Here is a 17315-nt window from a genome sequence, read left to right on the forward strand (position 1 = left end):
AGTCCGTGTCCCGGCCTGCGTGCCGATCCAGTGTCCCGGCCTGCGTGCCGAGCCCGTGTCCCGGCCTGCGTGCTGATCTAGTGTCCCGGCCTGCGTGCCGATCTAGTGTCCCGGCCTGCGTGCCGAGTCCGTGTCCCGGCCTGCGTGCTGATCTAGTGTCCCGGTCTGCGTGCTGATCTAGTGTCCCGGCCTGCGTGCCGATTCAGTGTCCCGAGCTACGTGTCGATCTCGTACCCCAGCTTGCGTGCCAGTGCCTTATTCCGGTCTGCGTGCCAGCATTATATCTTGACCTGCAGCTAGTCCTCTAGGTCTATACCTCGTTCAGCTTCTCATCGTCAGATCCAGCTCTCCATCCTGATCGGACATCGTCTACTTTTCCGGGTCGCGACAACTCGAGCCGCGTCCCATCCGAGGCGCCCCCCTGGGCCAGGGTACGTCCTCGTTCATATTTCATATGCATTTTCATTATTTCATGGCTTCGTCTTGTACTCATATATTCGTCGGATCTGCCTCGAGTATCGGGGTACCGGGGGCCGGGTCAACCCGGTCGCTGGCTGCATGTAGCGTTGACTAGAGGACTTCTGAAGACTCGGTCAACACGGGAGCCATCTCAGCACACCCCCCTCCGGGACGTCGCGACTTCGTCAACATTCTCGACACCTCACCCGACAGTCCATCCGACTCAGCTTCCGGATCGGATCACTCATACTCCTAAACCAAACGTCATCTAGGTATTTATTTTATTATGGTGATGATTTTTTTTGCCATGGAGAATGATCGGGTCTGAGATCGAGACGTTGGATCATCTCTATTGACTTTTGCTGTGTCAGCCACTACTGAATAAATCTCTAGAGGAGCAGCTTCAGTTGGGCAAGCTTCTAATTGTTCAACTTAAAGTTGGTTTGCGTTTAGTAGGTTGGTGTTAGATAGACATAATCCTAATGAGTCGTAATTAGAGATTGGAGGTTAAGGCGCACCTTGGTATTACCCCTCCGACGCTTAAGTTAGATTTAGAGAGAAGAAAATGGAGAATAATAGAACTATAGTGTCAAGTATATTTGTGTATGCCTCTGCCTTACTAAAATTGCTACCATATATAGATAAACTACCATATATAGATAAAAATAAGAAGAAGCTTTGGATCAATAAAGAATTTTCTCTTTCGAATAGTTGCACCCCTCCCTTTAATTTGGAGTCATCATTGCGGACGGCTACGTGACTTTATGTGTTTGTAATTGATGACACACCTTTCCCGCCAATGCTTGACAAGATAACCAACAATCCTTTTGATCTGGTGTCTTTCCCACAATAGACGCGTTTTTGCTTTGCCATACTTGAAACCTTACCTTATTAATTTGTTGGACCAAACCTTCTACTAACTCGGCCTAAACTTTGTTAGATTCGGCAAAGTTACTAAGCTCTGATTAATACCGAATTCTCCCAAGTACAACTGACCTAATCCAAGGTAATTTTAACCTAATCCGACTAAATCAAGTGCAGTGGAGACTCCAAGTGACTCAGATCTATGCTGATCAGATCAAAGTATAACCGCGTGGAGTTTATATTGACCGAGTTAAGGACCTGCCATACATCCATGTTAGAGAAAATTTAAATCCACAAATATAAATTTGTCAAACAACATATGGATTATAGTTAATTTCAGATGTCCAACATCCAAAGAAGTGAGTGTGATGATCTTAACCTTGCAGCATAGTGATCGCCTAGAACAATGATCTAGAGGATTGCAAGGCAGGCAAGGCCAACTCGATGAAAAAGTGAAAGAAGGAAGAATAACAAGTATTGGGAGGGAAGGAAACTCATGCATGTAACTTCCCCTTGATGATCATCTCTTAAGCGGATATGCAAGAATCGGTACATATGACATAGCATTATTGTTAAAGTCACCATTAATCTTCATCTAATTAATCCTCTCAAGATGCATGGAGGGGCTGCAAAGAAGTTGCGATCTTCTATGTTCATCAACTTGAATTCCCATAAAGAACTTCACACCTTGAAATACAAACTGACATGGACTGCTAACTAATTGAATCCCATCTGTCCAAGAATTAAGTTGATCTTCTTGATGTTTTAACTTATTTTCTTTAAGCAAACACGCGCACCACAAAGATAACGATCAAGATTAATTAATGACTGCGACCCACCCTCAACCAGGACTGGCAAGAAGAGGTCAAGAACAGTTTGCGTAGAAGAATTGACACCGACTTTGATTTAAATTAACGTGAATATTGCTAGAGAACCCGTCGCTGATGATGCCAACATCTGAGAGTGAGATCTTTGCTACCTCTTATTGCGAGATATATTGAAGTCATTTTTCTCTGTTTTCCATGAGATCGACGTGTTGGTTTGGGAACCTACGATCTTTCTTTCTGAAAGAATGGGTGTAAATTTATCACACGCTGCTTGTGTGGGAAAAGAATGGTTATCAGATTGGGAAGTCTTTCTTCCATTCATAAGCAAATATACTCATTGAAAAGACTGTTAATACAGATTGTATTAATTTGATTGCTTGTTTCATTTACGTGTTTCAGAAATTCCGGAATCATGAAAGGAGAAGAAGAATGAGAAGCCCAGTGGTTCGTCAGAGCAGCAGTCCTCAGCCGGCCACCACTATAGTGGCGGCGGCAAAGATTACCGGAAATAATCTTGCACCGTTTCTAACTCTGAGCTCCTCATTGCTGCTCCAGGATCAAAATTCCAAACTTACCAAACAGGCTGGGTCAACAGAAGTCATTTCACGAGTGTCTTTTCTGAATGATACATGTCTTGTTGGAGCATGGGCTCAACTAGTGAAATGGGAGAGCTTGTAGAATTCAAAGCTTTTGAGTTTATTAGGCACGCCCAACCTTTGACTACTGTAAATCAAGTCTCATTACTTCTGGCTTTGATTTTTCTCACGTCGGCCATGAGATTGACAAATTTCTTATAAATATATCTGTAGAGATGCATGGAAGACTTGGTCTCAGTGATTTATGAAGGCTTATCGTCAAAGGTTTGCATCAATGGCAGCAGTTCATCAGCTTAAATTAATGCGTATGAACATGAAGCATATATATATATATATCATGAGAATTGACCTTGACTAGTTCATCCAACTGCAACCTCCTTCTTCTAACATGATCGTTCAGGTCTCTGATGCCATCAAACTGATAATGACTGAAAATCAAATTGGAGTGGAGTTTATTTTGGGTTTAAAACAAATGTCAAGGTGTTCTTTCCGAAGTGGTCGGTCATTACTAACTTTAAGCCCAAAGAATTAATTGTATAATTAAACAAAGGAGTGTTTTTTTTTTCTTTTTGACTGACGGATAAAAGTAAAGTGAGTTTACAAAACTAAATAACCTGATAGAAAAATTAGGTGCAACATCTATTTGCGCTTTGGCCATTGACGATAGCCAGCTGCAATTGTCTCATTCTTCTGTCAAGCAACAGTAAAACGTGAAATAAGATTGCTAGTGTAACGTCTAAAGCCTAAATATTCTAAGTTAGATCCTGGCAGAGGGGTCGTCTTTGTTCTTTGTCAGTTGTTGGCTGCTTCGTCTAGATACCACTTTGAGTATTTATTACTGATATCAAAGTATTTCTTAGTATCATCTGCATCAGATTCATCCATTTTCTGATTCTTGATGAGGGGTGAAGTAGGTGAAGAACAGTGCAGTTATACGAAGTACTTGACGATCGAAAGGCAAAATTTGTGATGCTATGAATTTCGTTCTTCGAGACTCGAATTTTCCGTTTCTGCTTTGTTATAGACAAGATCTCGAAATGAAACGCTTGGGAAAGGAGCGAAATTTCTAGCCTAATTAAGCAAAATATTGCTAGAAAGCTTCTACGCGCTGTTTCTTAATCGGCGGCGTTGGCGTCGGCGGCGGCGAGGGGATTAGCTCCGCGTTCTCATTGTTCCTCTTTCCTGTTCCAGCATGCAGCGGAGGCATAATGCTTGCGATCTTGACGCCGAAAAGTCTCACGACTTGGGACTGTGGGATTGCCGCGCTGCGGCGGCGGCCGGAGGCGGCGACGGCATCGATGAATAGTTGTTTTTCGAGGCCGGTGGACCGCTCGAAGGAGACGACGTCGCCGGCCTCGAGGCCCTTCTCCTTCACGAAACGGCTCCAGCCTTTGATCAGCACGTAGCTCTGGCTGCAGTATGAATTCCGGAAGCGCCACATCTAACCGGCGGCGTTCTCGAAGTTCAACGGAATATTAAAATACGGAATATTAAAATTTGATCTTAGGAATGGAATATTAAAATTTCATCTATAATTTATGACGTAATTTTAATATTATTCCGTCTATAATTTACGATGGAATTTTAATATTCCGTTTCTAATTGAAAATGTAATACTAGAATTCGGTTTATAATTGGAGACAAAACATTAATATTTCGTGATTAGATATTGTTATACTAGTAATTTCTTGGGATAAATTAGCGATGGACCCTTAATATTCAGTCGCAAATTAGAGACAAAATATTAAAATTCCTTCTCTAATACCTAGAAATTCCAACCGTCAAATTTTGTTTTTGTATTCGTCTATGTTTACATTTCATATTAATCTAAATCATCACATATGATAGTTTTCAAACAACACAATACGTTCACAATTAGACAAACACAATACAAAATAACATATGAATGTGAATATCGATCCAACCATAAATATAATATTACAACATCTTCAACAACAATAATCCAAGCAGAAAACTAAAACTAAATATCCAATCAAAAAACAAAGATAAATATCCAAATATCTTCAACCATAAACATCTGAATGTATAATACTACAACATTTGAAATTTAAAAACACAATACAACACATTCGAGCAAAGAAAATCCAATCCTAAGCTAGTGAATAGAAATCAATCTTGTAAAAATTTTAATATGCTAGATTATTAATAAAACTCTGGTACAAACTAATACATAATTATGAGTAACATATTAAATTTAATATTATGAATTTATTTTACACACCTGAATGTTAGTTTCGATTTATGATGATGGTGTTGTATAGATATCAAAGTTCCTGAAAAGATATAATACAATGTTAGAGATAGTTTTATTAGTGAACAAAAAAAAAAAGTTAAACGTCAAGATACCTATGGCAATTTATTGATTGGAAAGGGGGGGGGGGGACGTCAAGATACCTATGACAATCTATTGATTGGAAGGAGGGGGGCGGTTATTTGGGTCTTGTGTCTCCTGAGAGACAAAACAATATAGTATTGTACTCATCTGAGCCAAGAAGACCTGCTAAAATTCTACAACTAGCTAAATTAGGTTAAAATGAACCAGAATAGAATCATATGTATACTTGGTCCAATAGAAATTAATAATTGATTAAAAATGTCTATAGGACCTTTTTGTAGTAGCTAAACTGGTTTTGTGTTTACAAGAAAGACCATCTTATGAATCCCTAAGATAAGGTATGCCATTTTCAAAGTCCTTGGTCCATTTTCATAATCTTTAAGTTTTGTAAGAATTTTGAGCAAAATCACTCCACATTAGAATAATTTTGGTCAAAATTATTACACTATTAGCCGAAAATGAATATTTTCACTATGTGGCACTAAACAAAGAAGAAGAGATGATATTTGAGCATTTTGAAGATGATTACTCAAACAAGGAAGAAGAGATAGTACAACTATTATAGACAATTCCTACGATCCTAAATCAATAAAAGCATGATGATAAACAAGCTAAAATTTTCAATATCTGAATCCCCCAATAGATCTGAATCTCTTGCTAGAATTACCCATCAATTCAATAAGATATGTAATCAAACATTGTGTAATCCCGAACATAACAATAGAGCATCATAAAACACACCAGATCTACCATTCTAGTAGTTTGTAGACATAGAAACAACAATTACACTGACCTTATTCCAACCTAAATAATCGAATCGACCAAAAATGATGACGACAAGGGAGGAATACATAGATATGTGAGGCACTATATATTAGACGTCGAGAATTGTTCAAACAACGATGTCAACTATCACTAAGGCGTCGATTTAGGAGAAAACAAAACGTATCAAATAAAATGACAAGAGAAGCATGAAAATAACATTAGACTCAATACAGATCTCTTAATATAGTCAAAATAGAAAGTCAAATAAGAATAGAAGAAAAAAAATCCTGCCCACAAGAGCGCTGGCCAGAGCTCAGTGCCACCCACAGTCGCTAGCGGAGGTGGTCGCAGAGGAGAGGGAAAGAGAAGAGTGTACCGAGAGGTAGAAAGTGTCGAAGACGGAGAGGACGCCGAAGTGGAGCGATAGAAGACGGGATCCCAAACCTAACGATCACTTCTGTTAGACCACGCATGAGAGAGAACCTCTCCTCATACATTTGTTCACATCATTAAACCATGTGAATCAATATAAACTAACCAAAATGCCTTAAAACTCTCAATGTGGGACTAAATTCTCATTCACAATGGAGCTTCTTTCCTCTTCCACCTCATCTCCATTCACATATATCCAACAGGCGGCAAGCATTGATTGTGGACGGCGTCGAAGTCGGTGGCATATGTCAAGAAGTGTTCACAAGAGTGAGACGGTCTTCGTCAACATGAGGCAGCAGTACTTGAGAAACACAAAGAACTCCTCTCCTCTCCTCTCCATCAACAATGCCCTAAATCAAAGGGCTACAGTAAAATGCCCTAAATCACCCTCTTGCCTACGTGTCATCTCCATCTCACCGTATCAATACTAATATACTGATTCTAGTTAAATGATATTGAATTTAATATAATAATGAGTTATTCTATTTTATAAAAGTAATGATATAATTTCTTTTGAATTTTATATCATTTAAATAGAATCGAGTATAGACAGAAAAGAGGCGTACTCAATGTGATAAAAAAATATATTAGATTCTATTTTAAATGAGCTGAATTTAAAAGAAATTATATCTTATTTTTAGACTTTTTATATATATATATATATATATGAGAATTGAATAGAAGAAAAGTTTAGCTGATGTATAAATTGAGGAGAAAGTTGAATTCGCATGTAAGAAGTTTAAGATACTTATCTTAACTAATTAATTTATATATACAGATTAATCGGATAAAAATTGAATACTCTTCGATCCTCCACCACACACCTTTGAAGCTAAGGTGGGGGGCTGCCTTTCAATCTCCTTCTATTGCGTAGCGCTGTGCAACAATAAATACGTTGAACCGGATCGGGTTCGGAGTTCGAACCGCCATCCGATTTCATTGGGCCGTTGCGGAAAGGACAATTTAGTCATGTTGAGAGTTGCAACTACGAACCGTGGCGACCCCTGGTTCATCTGTCCACGTGGCGGCATATCTTTGGTTGGCCGAACGCTATATAACACTTGAGCGAGCGAGCGACCTATCGAGATTCGAGAGTATAGAGAGCGGGATGGAAACGACGACAGCGGCGGCCGGCGACGGAGCAGTGGTGGCGGTGGGGCGTGGCAAGAAGAACCGGATCCAGGTGTCCACCAACAAGAAGCCGCTCTTCTTCTACGTCAATCTCGCAAAGGTATCGCCTCGTTCCCTCTTCGTACGTCTCCCAAATTAGGAATTAGGGTGGGTTTCCTCTTTAATCGTATGCGATCTGTTTTTTTTTTTCCTTTTCACGGAAATCTCTTCTTGCGTAATGCAGCTTGGGATTGGTCTTGGAATTCCATTGCCCACCTTATGTTTTTCTTGTTTAAATTCATGAAATTAAACTAGACTTGCAAGATTCTTTCTGCGAAATTTTGGATACTTGCTTCTTTCATGGGCGTCTGTGCCTGGATAGTTTGCTTCATCTTAGTTGGTGAGTAATTGTGCCCTTGTCAAGGCGTCATTGGATCTGTTCTCTTTAATGCTGCATTTGGGTTCTGTGAATTCCCAAATTTGATTTTTTTTTTTTTTTTTTTTGAAATTTACATCAGCATAAATGATGTAAAAAACCAGATCTGGTAGTTTCCAGGGATCATTCCATTTGATCTTTTATTTATTCTTTACAATGGAAACAGGAAATGGTTTAGTATGATTGTTTGTCCTTCATTCATGAACGGATCTTTCATCTTTGTTTACCTGCCACCGTTATGATTTTCTTGATTGTTCATTCTTTATTACTAGTTGCGCTTGATATAATTAAATGCAGAGGTACATGCAGCAACACAATGAGATTGAGCTCTCAGCTTTGGGAATGGGTAATCAATCATTCCCTTTCTTTGGATCTTTAATTAATGCTGGTAAAATGAAACAAGGAGCATTTGAGGAACTGATAGTGTTTTTAATTTTCTTTCGGCGATAGCTATTGGCACCGTAGTCACTGTTGCTGAGATTTTGAAGAACAACGGACTCGCTACTGCGAAGAGTAAGCACTACACTGTACATGCATCTCATTACACATCTTCCATGGACTAAACTCACAAAATCGTCGTGATGAAAACAGAGATCCAGACATCTACAGTCGGCACAAAAGACGAAGCAAAGGGACGATTGATTCGGAAGGCAAAGGTTTCTCACATCTGCAGCCATTCCTTTTTAACACCACTACTTTTTTAACACAATTCTCTCTATGCAGATCGAGATCTTACTCGGGAAGACAGACAACTTCAACGACATCGTGGCTGCTGATAATAGAACGAAAGACTGCTCCAAGGACATCAATAATTCTGCTGGCAAAGTGTCTCACGGCGCAGCTGGAAATGAAAAACCTGACAACTCCAATGGCATTGCGTTTGCTGACAAAGTAGCTCAAGATGCAGTCGAGGATGTCATCGTTTCTGCTGATCAAGCAGCTCGTGAGGCAGCTGAAGATGAAAAAAAGAAGTGATGGGTTGGATCATGGATGTGCCTTTGGATGTTCTGTAAATATAGCTCTTACTGCTTAAGAAATATGTGTTCTTTGCCCAAAAGATAAGTGAAATAAATAAACATTTAAATGTGTCTATTTTTCAAGTTATTTATCATAATTTTTTCCCCTTTTAATAAATATGATAATACAGAATTAATTATATAATTTATCATGTTTTAAGAAATAAAAACAATTACGAGTCAGAAGTATTTCTTATCAATGTAAAAGTAAGGAGAAGGCCCAAAGTTTTACTACATGAATCGAACATTCTCTACTGCTCCTCTCGATCTTGCATCTCTCATGGCTTCCTTTTCCAATCTCTTCCTCCAATTCTGACCTAATTAGGATCGCCAAAATCTTTGCTTTCCCCTGCAACGACTATGACCCCCGCAAGATGCCCACTCCCGGTGGGCAGTCGGGCGTCAAAGTCTCCACCTTTGAGCTCCAATCGCAATCCCTCTTCGTGCCTGTCTGCCTCCTCCAATTACTCTCCCTCTTCCGACGACTCCTCGAGCCGCTGCGAGGGGCTCGACCTTCTGGTGCTCGCTGCGATCGAAGTCTTCGGGGACAGAGTTTTCGAGGAGGAGGAGCACGCTGGAAGAGGCGGAAACGGCGAGGCGGGGGCGAAGCAGGAGAGGAAGGAGGTGAGGGAGGAAGGAGTGGGCGGCGGAGTTGCAGAAGGATTGAAGCGGAAAGGGAATCGAAGAGAATCGGCAATGCCTTCTAGGTTCAGGGATTCTGTGCTGCAGCCATGGAAGCGGAGCACGCGGCAACGGCGGCGGCTGAGCGCGGGTAAACGATTGGATTCGGGATAAAAAAAAAAGTCGATTTGATCACTGGCTTTGCAAGTTGCGAAGATCGGATTAAGTTGAGCGATATGGTTAATGTGTTTATGAGATTGGCAACAATGTCCTCTTTCCTTCATTATCGTCAATGACTTTGCTATTTATTGTCAAAGTTTGGATGATTGAAACTTGAAGGGATCAGAAAATTCAGGTAGATATGGAACTTTGTTCCTTCATGTCTTCCTTTACTTGGATATCTGACTCCTCCTTTCTTCTTCAGACAATATACTTCTCAATTATCAAGCTCAATCAATGGAATACATTTGCATCTTTTGATTTTGGGATAACATACAGTTGCATATATATCATCACCCTTTTTATTCAGTAACTCAGATTGTGAGAAGCTGTAACAAACCAGTTAAGCTTTGCTGGGAAAAAACATTCTTTTATGATCCTTCTAATAACAATTGTGCGTTAATCTCTCTCTCTCTTTTCTGCATATTCCATTGTAAATCTGTGTCTGATGCTTTCAGAAGGATGAATGAGAGGTTGATCGACGAGATCTTCATTGCTTCTTCAATCTTTCTTTGTGTGAATGCAGTCTATAAGCAGAAAAATGGAGATTTCTATTGTTTTAAACAGGCTTTTCTCATCGGTTACTTCTCAATGAATCAATCAGTTTATTACCTTCCAATTCTCCACAAACCTAGTCGTATAGTAGCTTCTTTTCAAGAAAGATTGTCAGTTTGAAGTTTTTTTTTCTCGATCAGTGTCGTCCATCGTTGAGACCTTCAAAAGTGTTAGAATAAACTGAGAATATTAACACACAATAATATTTTTCTAGTATGATTTACTGGAAAACTACAATCTTTTTTAACATCAATTGTTTTACTTTGATTGATTGATTGTTTGCTTGCAAATGGTAAGCATCTTTAAAATCATATTTAACATAATCATACTTACAAATTGCTTTTACAAAATGTTAGTATAAATTATTATGCTCATTTGTGCAAATGTTAAAGAAAATTATCAAATTTATTCATTCATCTTATATGCCAAATGAATATGTTGTCAATCAACTTAAGGATGATATAATGGAGCACGGATTCTCTGGTCTGTAAATTATGGATCAGAGGATGATCTACTCTACGAAATGGTCCATTTTAATGGATCCCATTACTTAAATAGATAGAGTCCACCATAATCCATCAATCACAAGTAGTGGAGCATCCTCTGATCTGTAAATTACGGATCAGAGGATCCCATCCGGATATAATGGGCTCGTTTGACAATTAATTTTTAAATTTATTTTGAGCTTATAATTTTAAAAATAAAATAAAATAAGTAAATATTAAAAAGAAAAGTTTGTTGGCTGGATCAGGAAAATAGATGCCTTTATTGGGCTTTTTCGAATTGAGCCGGATAATTATTCGGAATAAATTGGATGGTTTGAATGAACCGGTTCGATTGAATCTGAATTGTAGGAAGTTGGGCTTATATAAGGAGGCGGAGCGTGCTGGATCCTTGTGGCCCGAGAAAAACAAAGGCGGATCGGCGGCAACTTCCGGCGCTTCTTGAACGAGCAGAGTGGCAATGCGAGGGACGCGGGTGGTGGAAGCGATGATCTTTTTCGCTTGGCGGCGTCGAGTTCCGCGTAGCTGAGGACATGCGATCGAGAGAGGCGCGGAAGAAGCTCTCATAGAGTTCAATTCCAGAGTGCATTTGTACGTTCAAGTTATTTTTTTTGCCCTTTTTTCCCCCGGTGGATTGGAAGATTTGGCATTTATCTGTGTGTTTTGTGTTGGTTTGGTTATCTTTAGATAATTTTAATGACGGATGATTGATCGATCAACAGTGTGATCGATTGTTGTTTCCGGCGTCGAGAACTCTGTTGGTGAGTGCTCAGATCGAGTTACTCTGTATTTTTTTCTTTTGCAATTAGGTCTTATCTTGTGAATGCTCCGCGCGGGGTCAATTATTGCCACGTTTAGGCTGCGGCCTGGGGCTCTTGACTACTTTAGTGAGCGTGATGGAGTAATGCAGCGACTATGCTACGGTTTTTGTGCTTCAGCGAGAATAGTTGACCGGTTGGATGCGAGGATGGTCGGCTTCAAGTCCGAATCAATAGCTCAGTGAGTGTTAATGATCGTAATCGACTGGGTTAAACTCTTGGCAAGTAATGTGAGAGAAGAGTTTGTCCTGTTGTATGCATATCAGAGAGTGAAACAAAGGAGTAGCAGTTTGCTGTAAAACTTTAAGAGATAATATGGGAATGAAATCGTTAGCATGGGGGAACTAGGTAGGAGAGAGGGATTTTGTAGGATGCAGAGAAACCTTGAAAATATTTCTTCTTTATTTTTTTTTTCGGTATGCTCTTTTCAGTTATACTCTTGTTGCTGTTGTTTATAGATTGTACTCGTTATATTTCGTTTTTGGTATTTTGTTTTAGTCATGGCTATTGATTTTTGCCTTTGTTGCACAGTTGATATCATGTTTATTCTTACGCTATATATATATTATGAAAGTCATGTTGTCCTCGTATGTGGTGGTTATTTATTCTAGTAGGATAATGTTCATGCTGCCATCGTCGTACGACACTGTTGTTGCTAGCTATTGTATATATGAACCTAGACATATAGTTCGTCGCAAGCACGGGCATTTTACAAGTGATGCATTCTAGTTGTTAATTCTGGGTGTTGGAGGCATACTGTCATCCTCTGAGTAGGCATTTGGTACCAATTACATGTTGGTAGCAGTGTATAGGAAAATCCAATGGTCAAAATACGCTCTCGATTATCTGATTGATTTGGGATTGCATTATTAGTACTGAGCTGACATTTTTTCACTTGTAGTTGTGGATAGTTACATATACTAAAATATTATGCATGCATTAATACTTTCCTTTATTGTTTTACTTTGATTGATTGATTTGTTTCTCTAGTGTCAAAATTGAGCTGGTCTATGTGCTGGTTCGGGAGATGAATAACAACCTTGATTGGATTGTGAATGACAGGAGGTACTGATATTTTACAATGTCTGCTGCTACAGGCTTCTCATATTGCAGTCATGTTTAAACTCCCATTACGATGGGTTTAGTTATTTAATTCATCTTTCCTTGTTCTGAATCCTATCTTCCTGTGTGAAATTCAGTAACCTGTATTACCAACAATTAATATTTTCACAAATTTGTTGGGAAGTGAGGATTCGATGATCTTAATTCTCTATATGTTTTGACAAAATTGAGTTATTCTTTTGATATGTGATGCTTGCAACTTCTCAGATCTCATTGCAGGAAAGCCTCAATTTTGTCTACTAGAATTAGTGTTCATTGGCAAATCAGACCCCAACAAATTATGCATCTCTTAACTGGAAATATAGTAGATGGTATGCTGTGTCAGGAAGATTTCCTATTATAGTGTCTCATTTGTGTTTGTTCATGATGTATAAAAGAAATTTCTTTCTAGATATTACAGTCCAAGCATGACTACAAAGGAAAAGGTCAACTGTTCCTGTCGTTAAGGAAATACCCGGAGGGGCTGCAAGTTGTGGATGTCAAAGATGCATATCTTCTGTCCTTCAAGACTTGCAGGTAGCTTTCTACTATTTCTCACCATTTCTCTTAAATGTATCAAAGAATGCCATGAAGCCTGCTACCGACACTTCCAAGAGGGGAGCAGTAGCGGAGGTTCATGGCTTTGACTCCGACTCAAATCCATAGAATAATCATGAGATTTCGCAGAGGACCAAGTCAAACAATGCCCATCTCCCTGAGCTATTCCAGAACACCAATTCAAGAGGAGGTATGTATACTCACTACATTCATGTTTAGTAGAGGCTAGAGAGCAAGTATTAATTCCTATGTGCTATTGCTACTTCAACTTGTTGATATTTTTAATGGGGAAAAAAATTCATATAATGAATTGGTCCATGATAGAACATTGACTGAAATCACCAATAGTCATCCCATGCACACTAGACCTTTTTGTGGCCAGCAATTAAGTTCCACTGCAAGTTGCAAAGTGTGACATTTTGACCATTACCTTGTTTTTAGCAATCAATTTGTTGTCCCAAGTAGAAGCAAACTATTCCGATCGAAGTATTAGTTTATTAGAGTAAAAAAAGTCAAGTTGCAACTTCGGCCAGGTTTCTGTTGACTTGGAGCACGCAACCAAAATTCTTATGGCGAATTGATGAACGCCGTACAATGAAAATTATGGCGACGGTACCACGCGATTTGAGCCCTGGCTGAATTCAAACAGTTGGAAGCTCGAATTTTGCTTGATTGGGGATGAGAAATACTATGCAAATGGAAACACGGGCAAATAGCAAATAAAGTAATGACAGGGATGACTGGAGGGACACATGAAACACCAGCTTAATTGTTGATAGTATCAACCAGTTAGCCAGTGGAGAAAGGGACCAAATGAAAAGGGCAGAAGGCACAAATAAAACCACGTTGCACCACTGTTTCATAGTTGGAAATTGGAACTGGTTAGGAGAGAATTTGGTGGACGAAAAGGATCGGTTCCGTCGCGAGGTAGGCCAAGAGCGAACTGGTTCAATTAATTCCCATTTGTGAGTGCCACACAAAAATGCACTGAAAATCTAAAAGAAAAATACGATATGTTTAGAAACCGTCAACAGTGTGTCTTCTTCGGGGTGATTATACGTACATTTAGGTTGTCTTATGGTCCATGTTGCTGTTCATATATTGTTTCTTTTCTTAAATGAAATTGTTCTGCCTATTTACATTTGTTTCTGTCTGATATCTGCCTCAAATTCTAGAAAACTAACTTTCTTCAGAAGCAACATACAACTTTTGACCAGATGATGCTGTTGTTTTTTTCTTTTGGAAACCTGTGGTTCAGAATAACGTAGACAATTCTAACCATGCACGAGGAACATGGAATCAGTCAATCAGTTCTTTCACTGCCTGCCCACGTGGATGTGAAGGATATCTAACCAAGGACAAGATTAAAGTGCCCCCAAAAGATTCCCAAGAAACTTATGTTTCTCTATCAACGTTGGAAAGCATGTCACATTCATCATTCACAACTCATCAAGATAAGCTTCGTCAGTACGTCCTAAGAGATCGAAAAGAAAGCAAGCAGCCGTGAGCAAACAGGACAGAAATCAATTTACTTTCATTTCCCCCACATAATTCAGGAAGAACAATATCAAGCTCATGGATTTGCAATCTATGGACACTCTTTTCTGTACGAAAAGATTGAAGAGTAGTATGTAGTTCTAACAAAGCCATGCTTTAATTATTCCTGAAAAGGGTTCTTTTTCTTCCATCACTGCCATTTTCTCCCCTTTTTTTGCTGCTTATTCTTTTTCCTCAATGGTCAGCATTTTGTCATACTTTTCTTTTCTGAATAATCTACTGCGCAGGCCCACTCGATCTATTGCTATCATGGAAATTATGCAGAAACACAAGTTGGTACCTACCCGATCGAAGTTCCTCTACATGTGACGGATGAGAGGATGTCCGAGTTTATCCCCTTCCATGCCACAGCATGTTTATTTTGTGGCAATTTCATGTGACCTGAAGAACCTTGCCCCTCTTATTTTTCCTGTTTGTTTGTTTAATCCTCCGATGATTTCTTAATCTAGTGGAAGTACAAGTGGCGCAGGAGAACCCAACATAATGAGATAGGCCCTCATTCAGATTCAGTGCTGCTGAAATATGTGGAATGGAGATCACTAGCCACTTCAGCAGCAGCAGCAGCCATGTCTGGAGCTCAGGGGGGATGAACTTTAAATAGATAAAGAGAAGCTTCTAGCAGCATGATGGTCCACACTTTTTCTCCACCATTTGCTCAGCAACTTGCCACCACCGGCCCCATGCAAACTATTAATGTAAGTTGTCCTTCGCCATTGTGTATAAAGATTTGAAACTCAGCCACCAAAATTAATGTGATGAAAGACGCTTCTTCTCACCATAGATGAGTTCGAGTTGACCCACAGAAGCAGTATATATCCCACCAAAGCCACTGCACCACAAGATCCACAAGAAGCTGCCTGGCTATACATTATATTCATTATATTTACTACACAGGGAAGCTCCTATGATCTTAAAAGCAGTGTTCGTGTTTCCGGTCTTTCGTAGGGGCCTTGTAGTCTCCACGGGATGGAATTCATGGAAGTAGCCGGAAGCGGCGCGAGCGTCGTGATCGATCCGGAGGCGGGCATGGAGGCGCATTCGTCGCGCGGGAAGCTGCCGTCGTCGCGGTACAAGGGCGTGGTGCCGCAGCCCAACGGGCGGTGGGGCTCGCAGATCTACGAGAAGCACCAGCGCGTGTGGCTCGGCACCTTCAACGAGGAGGCGGAGGCGGCGCGGGCCTACGACGCCGCCGCGCAGCGGTTCCGCGGCCGAGACGCGGTGACCAACTTCCGGCCGCTGAGCGAGGCCGAGGAGGAGGACGCGGCGGAGCTCGGCTTCCTCTCCTCGCGCTCCAAGGCCGAGGTCGTCGACATGCTCCGCAAGCACACCTACCTCGACGAGCTGAGGCAGAGCAAGCGCTCGGTGGGCGGTCGTGGCGAGAAGGAGGTGGTCGCTCGCGGTGAGAAGATGGCGGCGCCGGGAGCCTCGGGGGCGGAGAGGCGGCAGCGGCTATTCGACAAGGCGGTGACGCCGAGCGACGTGGGGAAGTTGAACCGGTTGGTGATACCGAAGCAGCACGCGGAGAAGTACCTGCCGCTCCCCAGGACCGGCGGCGGCGGCGGCGGCGGCGGGAGCGAGGACGGGAAGGGCTTGCTGTTGAACTTCGAGGACGCCGCCGGTAAGATGTGGCGCTTCCGGTATTCATACTGGAACAGCAGCCAGAGCTACGTGCTGACCAAAGGCTGGAGCCGTTTCGTGAAGGAGAAGGGCCTCGAGGCCGGCGACGTCGTCTCCTTCGAGCGGTCCACCGGCCCCGAAAAACAATTATTCATCGACGCCGTCGCCGCCTCCGGCCGCCGCCGCAGCGCGGCAATCCCACCGTCCCAAGTCGTGAGACTTTTCGGCGTCGAGATCGCAAGCATTATGCCTCCGCCGCATGCTGGAACAGGAAAGAGGAACAATGAGAACGCGGAGCTAATCCCCTCGCCGCCGCCGCCGCCGATTAAGAAACAGCGCGTAGAAGCTTTCTAGCAATATTTTGCTTAATTAGGCTAGAAATTTCGCTCCTTTCCCAAGCGTTTCATTTCGAGATCTTGTCTATAACAAAGCAGAAACGGAAAATTCGAGTCTCGAAGAACGAAATTCATAGCATCACAAATTTTGCCTTTTGATCGTCAAGACTTCCTATAACTGCACTGTTCTTCACCTACTTCACCACTCATCAAGAATCAGAAAATGGACGAATCTGATGCAGATGATACTAAGAAATACTTTGATATCATTAATAAATACTCAAAGTGGTATCTAGACGAAGCAGCCAACAACTGACAAAGAACAAAGACGACCCCTCTGCCAGGATCGAACTTAGAATATTTAGGCTTTAGACGTTCCACTAGCAACCTTATTTCACGTTTTACTGTTGTTTGACGGAAGAATGAGACAACTGCAGCTGGCTACCGTCAATGGGCAAAGCGCAAATAGATGTTGCACCTAATTTTTCTATCAGATTTAGTTTTGTAAACTCACTTTACTTTTATCCGTCAGTCAAAAAGAAAAAAAAAACACCCCTTTGTTTAATTATA

The 17315-nt window shown here is 41.0% G+C and overlaps 3 protein-coding genes and 1 long non-coding RNA gene across 4 annotated transcripts; 3 read left to right on the top strand and 1 right to left on the bottom strand.

Annotated features, from left to right (window-relative positions):
* Positions 1-3836: 3836 nt before the first annotated feature.
* Positions 3837-4187, bottom strand: LOC121972207 (AP2/ERF and B3 domain-containing transcription repressor RAV2-like). Its single transcript, XM_042523902.1, has one exon. The coding sequence runs from the start codon at positions 4185-4187 to the stop codon at positions 3837-3839; it is 351 nt and encodes a 116-aa protein (XP_042379836.1).
* Positions 4188-7383: 3196 nt separating this feature from the next.
* LOC121973097 (uncharacterized protein At2g34160-like) lies at positions 7384-8933 on the top strand. The gene is made up of 5 exons (XM_042524682.1): positions 7384-7530; positions 8143-8191; positions 8296-8358; positions 8437-8501; positions 8569-8933. The coding sequence occupies exons 1-5, from the start codon at positions 7408-7410 to the stop codon at positions 8818-8820; spliced, it is 552 nt and encodes a 183-aa protein (XP_042380616.1). The 5' UTR covers positions 7384-7407; the 3' UTR covers positions 8821-8933.
* Positions 8934-13039: 4106 nt separating this feature from the next.
* Positions 13040-15081, top strand: LOC121969436. Its single transcript, XR_006108562.1, has 3 exons — positions 13040-13215; positions 13366-13426; positions 14495-15081. It is a non-coding gene; the product is annotated as an uncharacterized LOC121969436 (long non-coding RNA).
* A 63-nt stretch (positions 15082-15144) lies between these two features.
* Positions 15145-16875, top strand: LOC121969435 (AP2/ERF and B3 domain-containing protein Os05g0549800-like). Its single transcript, XM_042519542.1, has 2 exons — positions 15145-15488; positions 15575-16875. The coding sequence occupies exon 2, from the start codon at positions 15760-15762 to the stop codon at positions 16762-16764; it is 1005 nt and encodes a 334-aa protein (XP_042375476.1). The 5' UTR covers positions 15145-15488; positions 15575-15759; the 3' UTR covers positions 16765-16875.
* The last annotated feature ends 440 nt before the right edge of the window (positions 16876-17315 follow it).

This window comes from Zingiber officinale, chromosome 4A (genome assembly GCF_018446385.1).
Source record: "Zingiber officinale cultivar Zhangliang chromosome 4A, Zo_v1.1, whole genome shotgun sequence".
Lineage (NCBI taxonomy): Eukaryota > Viridiplantae > Streptophyta > Magnoliopsida > Zingiberales > Zingiberaceae > Zingiber > Zingiber officinale.

Bases quoted from the DNA above. Each gene is read 5' to 3' on its own strand.
- LOC121972207 (XM_042523902.1), bottom strand. From the start codon at position 4,187: ATGTGGCGCTTCCGGAATTCATACTGCAGCCAGAGCTACGTGCTGATC.
- LOC121973097 (XM_042524682.1), top strand. From the start codon at position 7,408: ATGGAAACGACGACAGCGGCGGCCGGCGACGGAGCAGTGGTGGCGGTG. The intron at 7,531-8,142 runs GTATCGCCTCGT...AATTAAATGCAG, and splicing joins TCTACGTCAATCTCGCAAAG to AGGTACATGCAGCAACACAA. The intron at 8,502-8,568 runs GTTTCTCACATC...CTCTCTATGCAG, and splicing joins GATTGATTCGGAAGGCAAAG to ATCGAGATCTTACTCGGGAA.
- LOC121969435 (XM_042519542.1), top strand. From the start codon at position 15,760: ATGGAATTCATGGAAGTAGCCGGAAGCGGCGCGAGCGTCGTGATCGAT.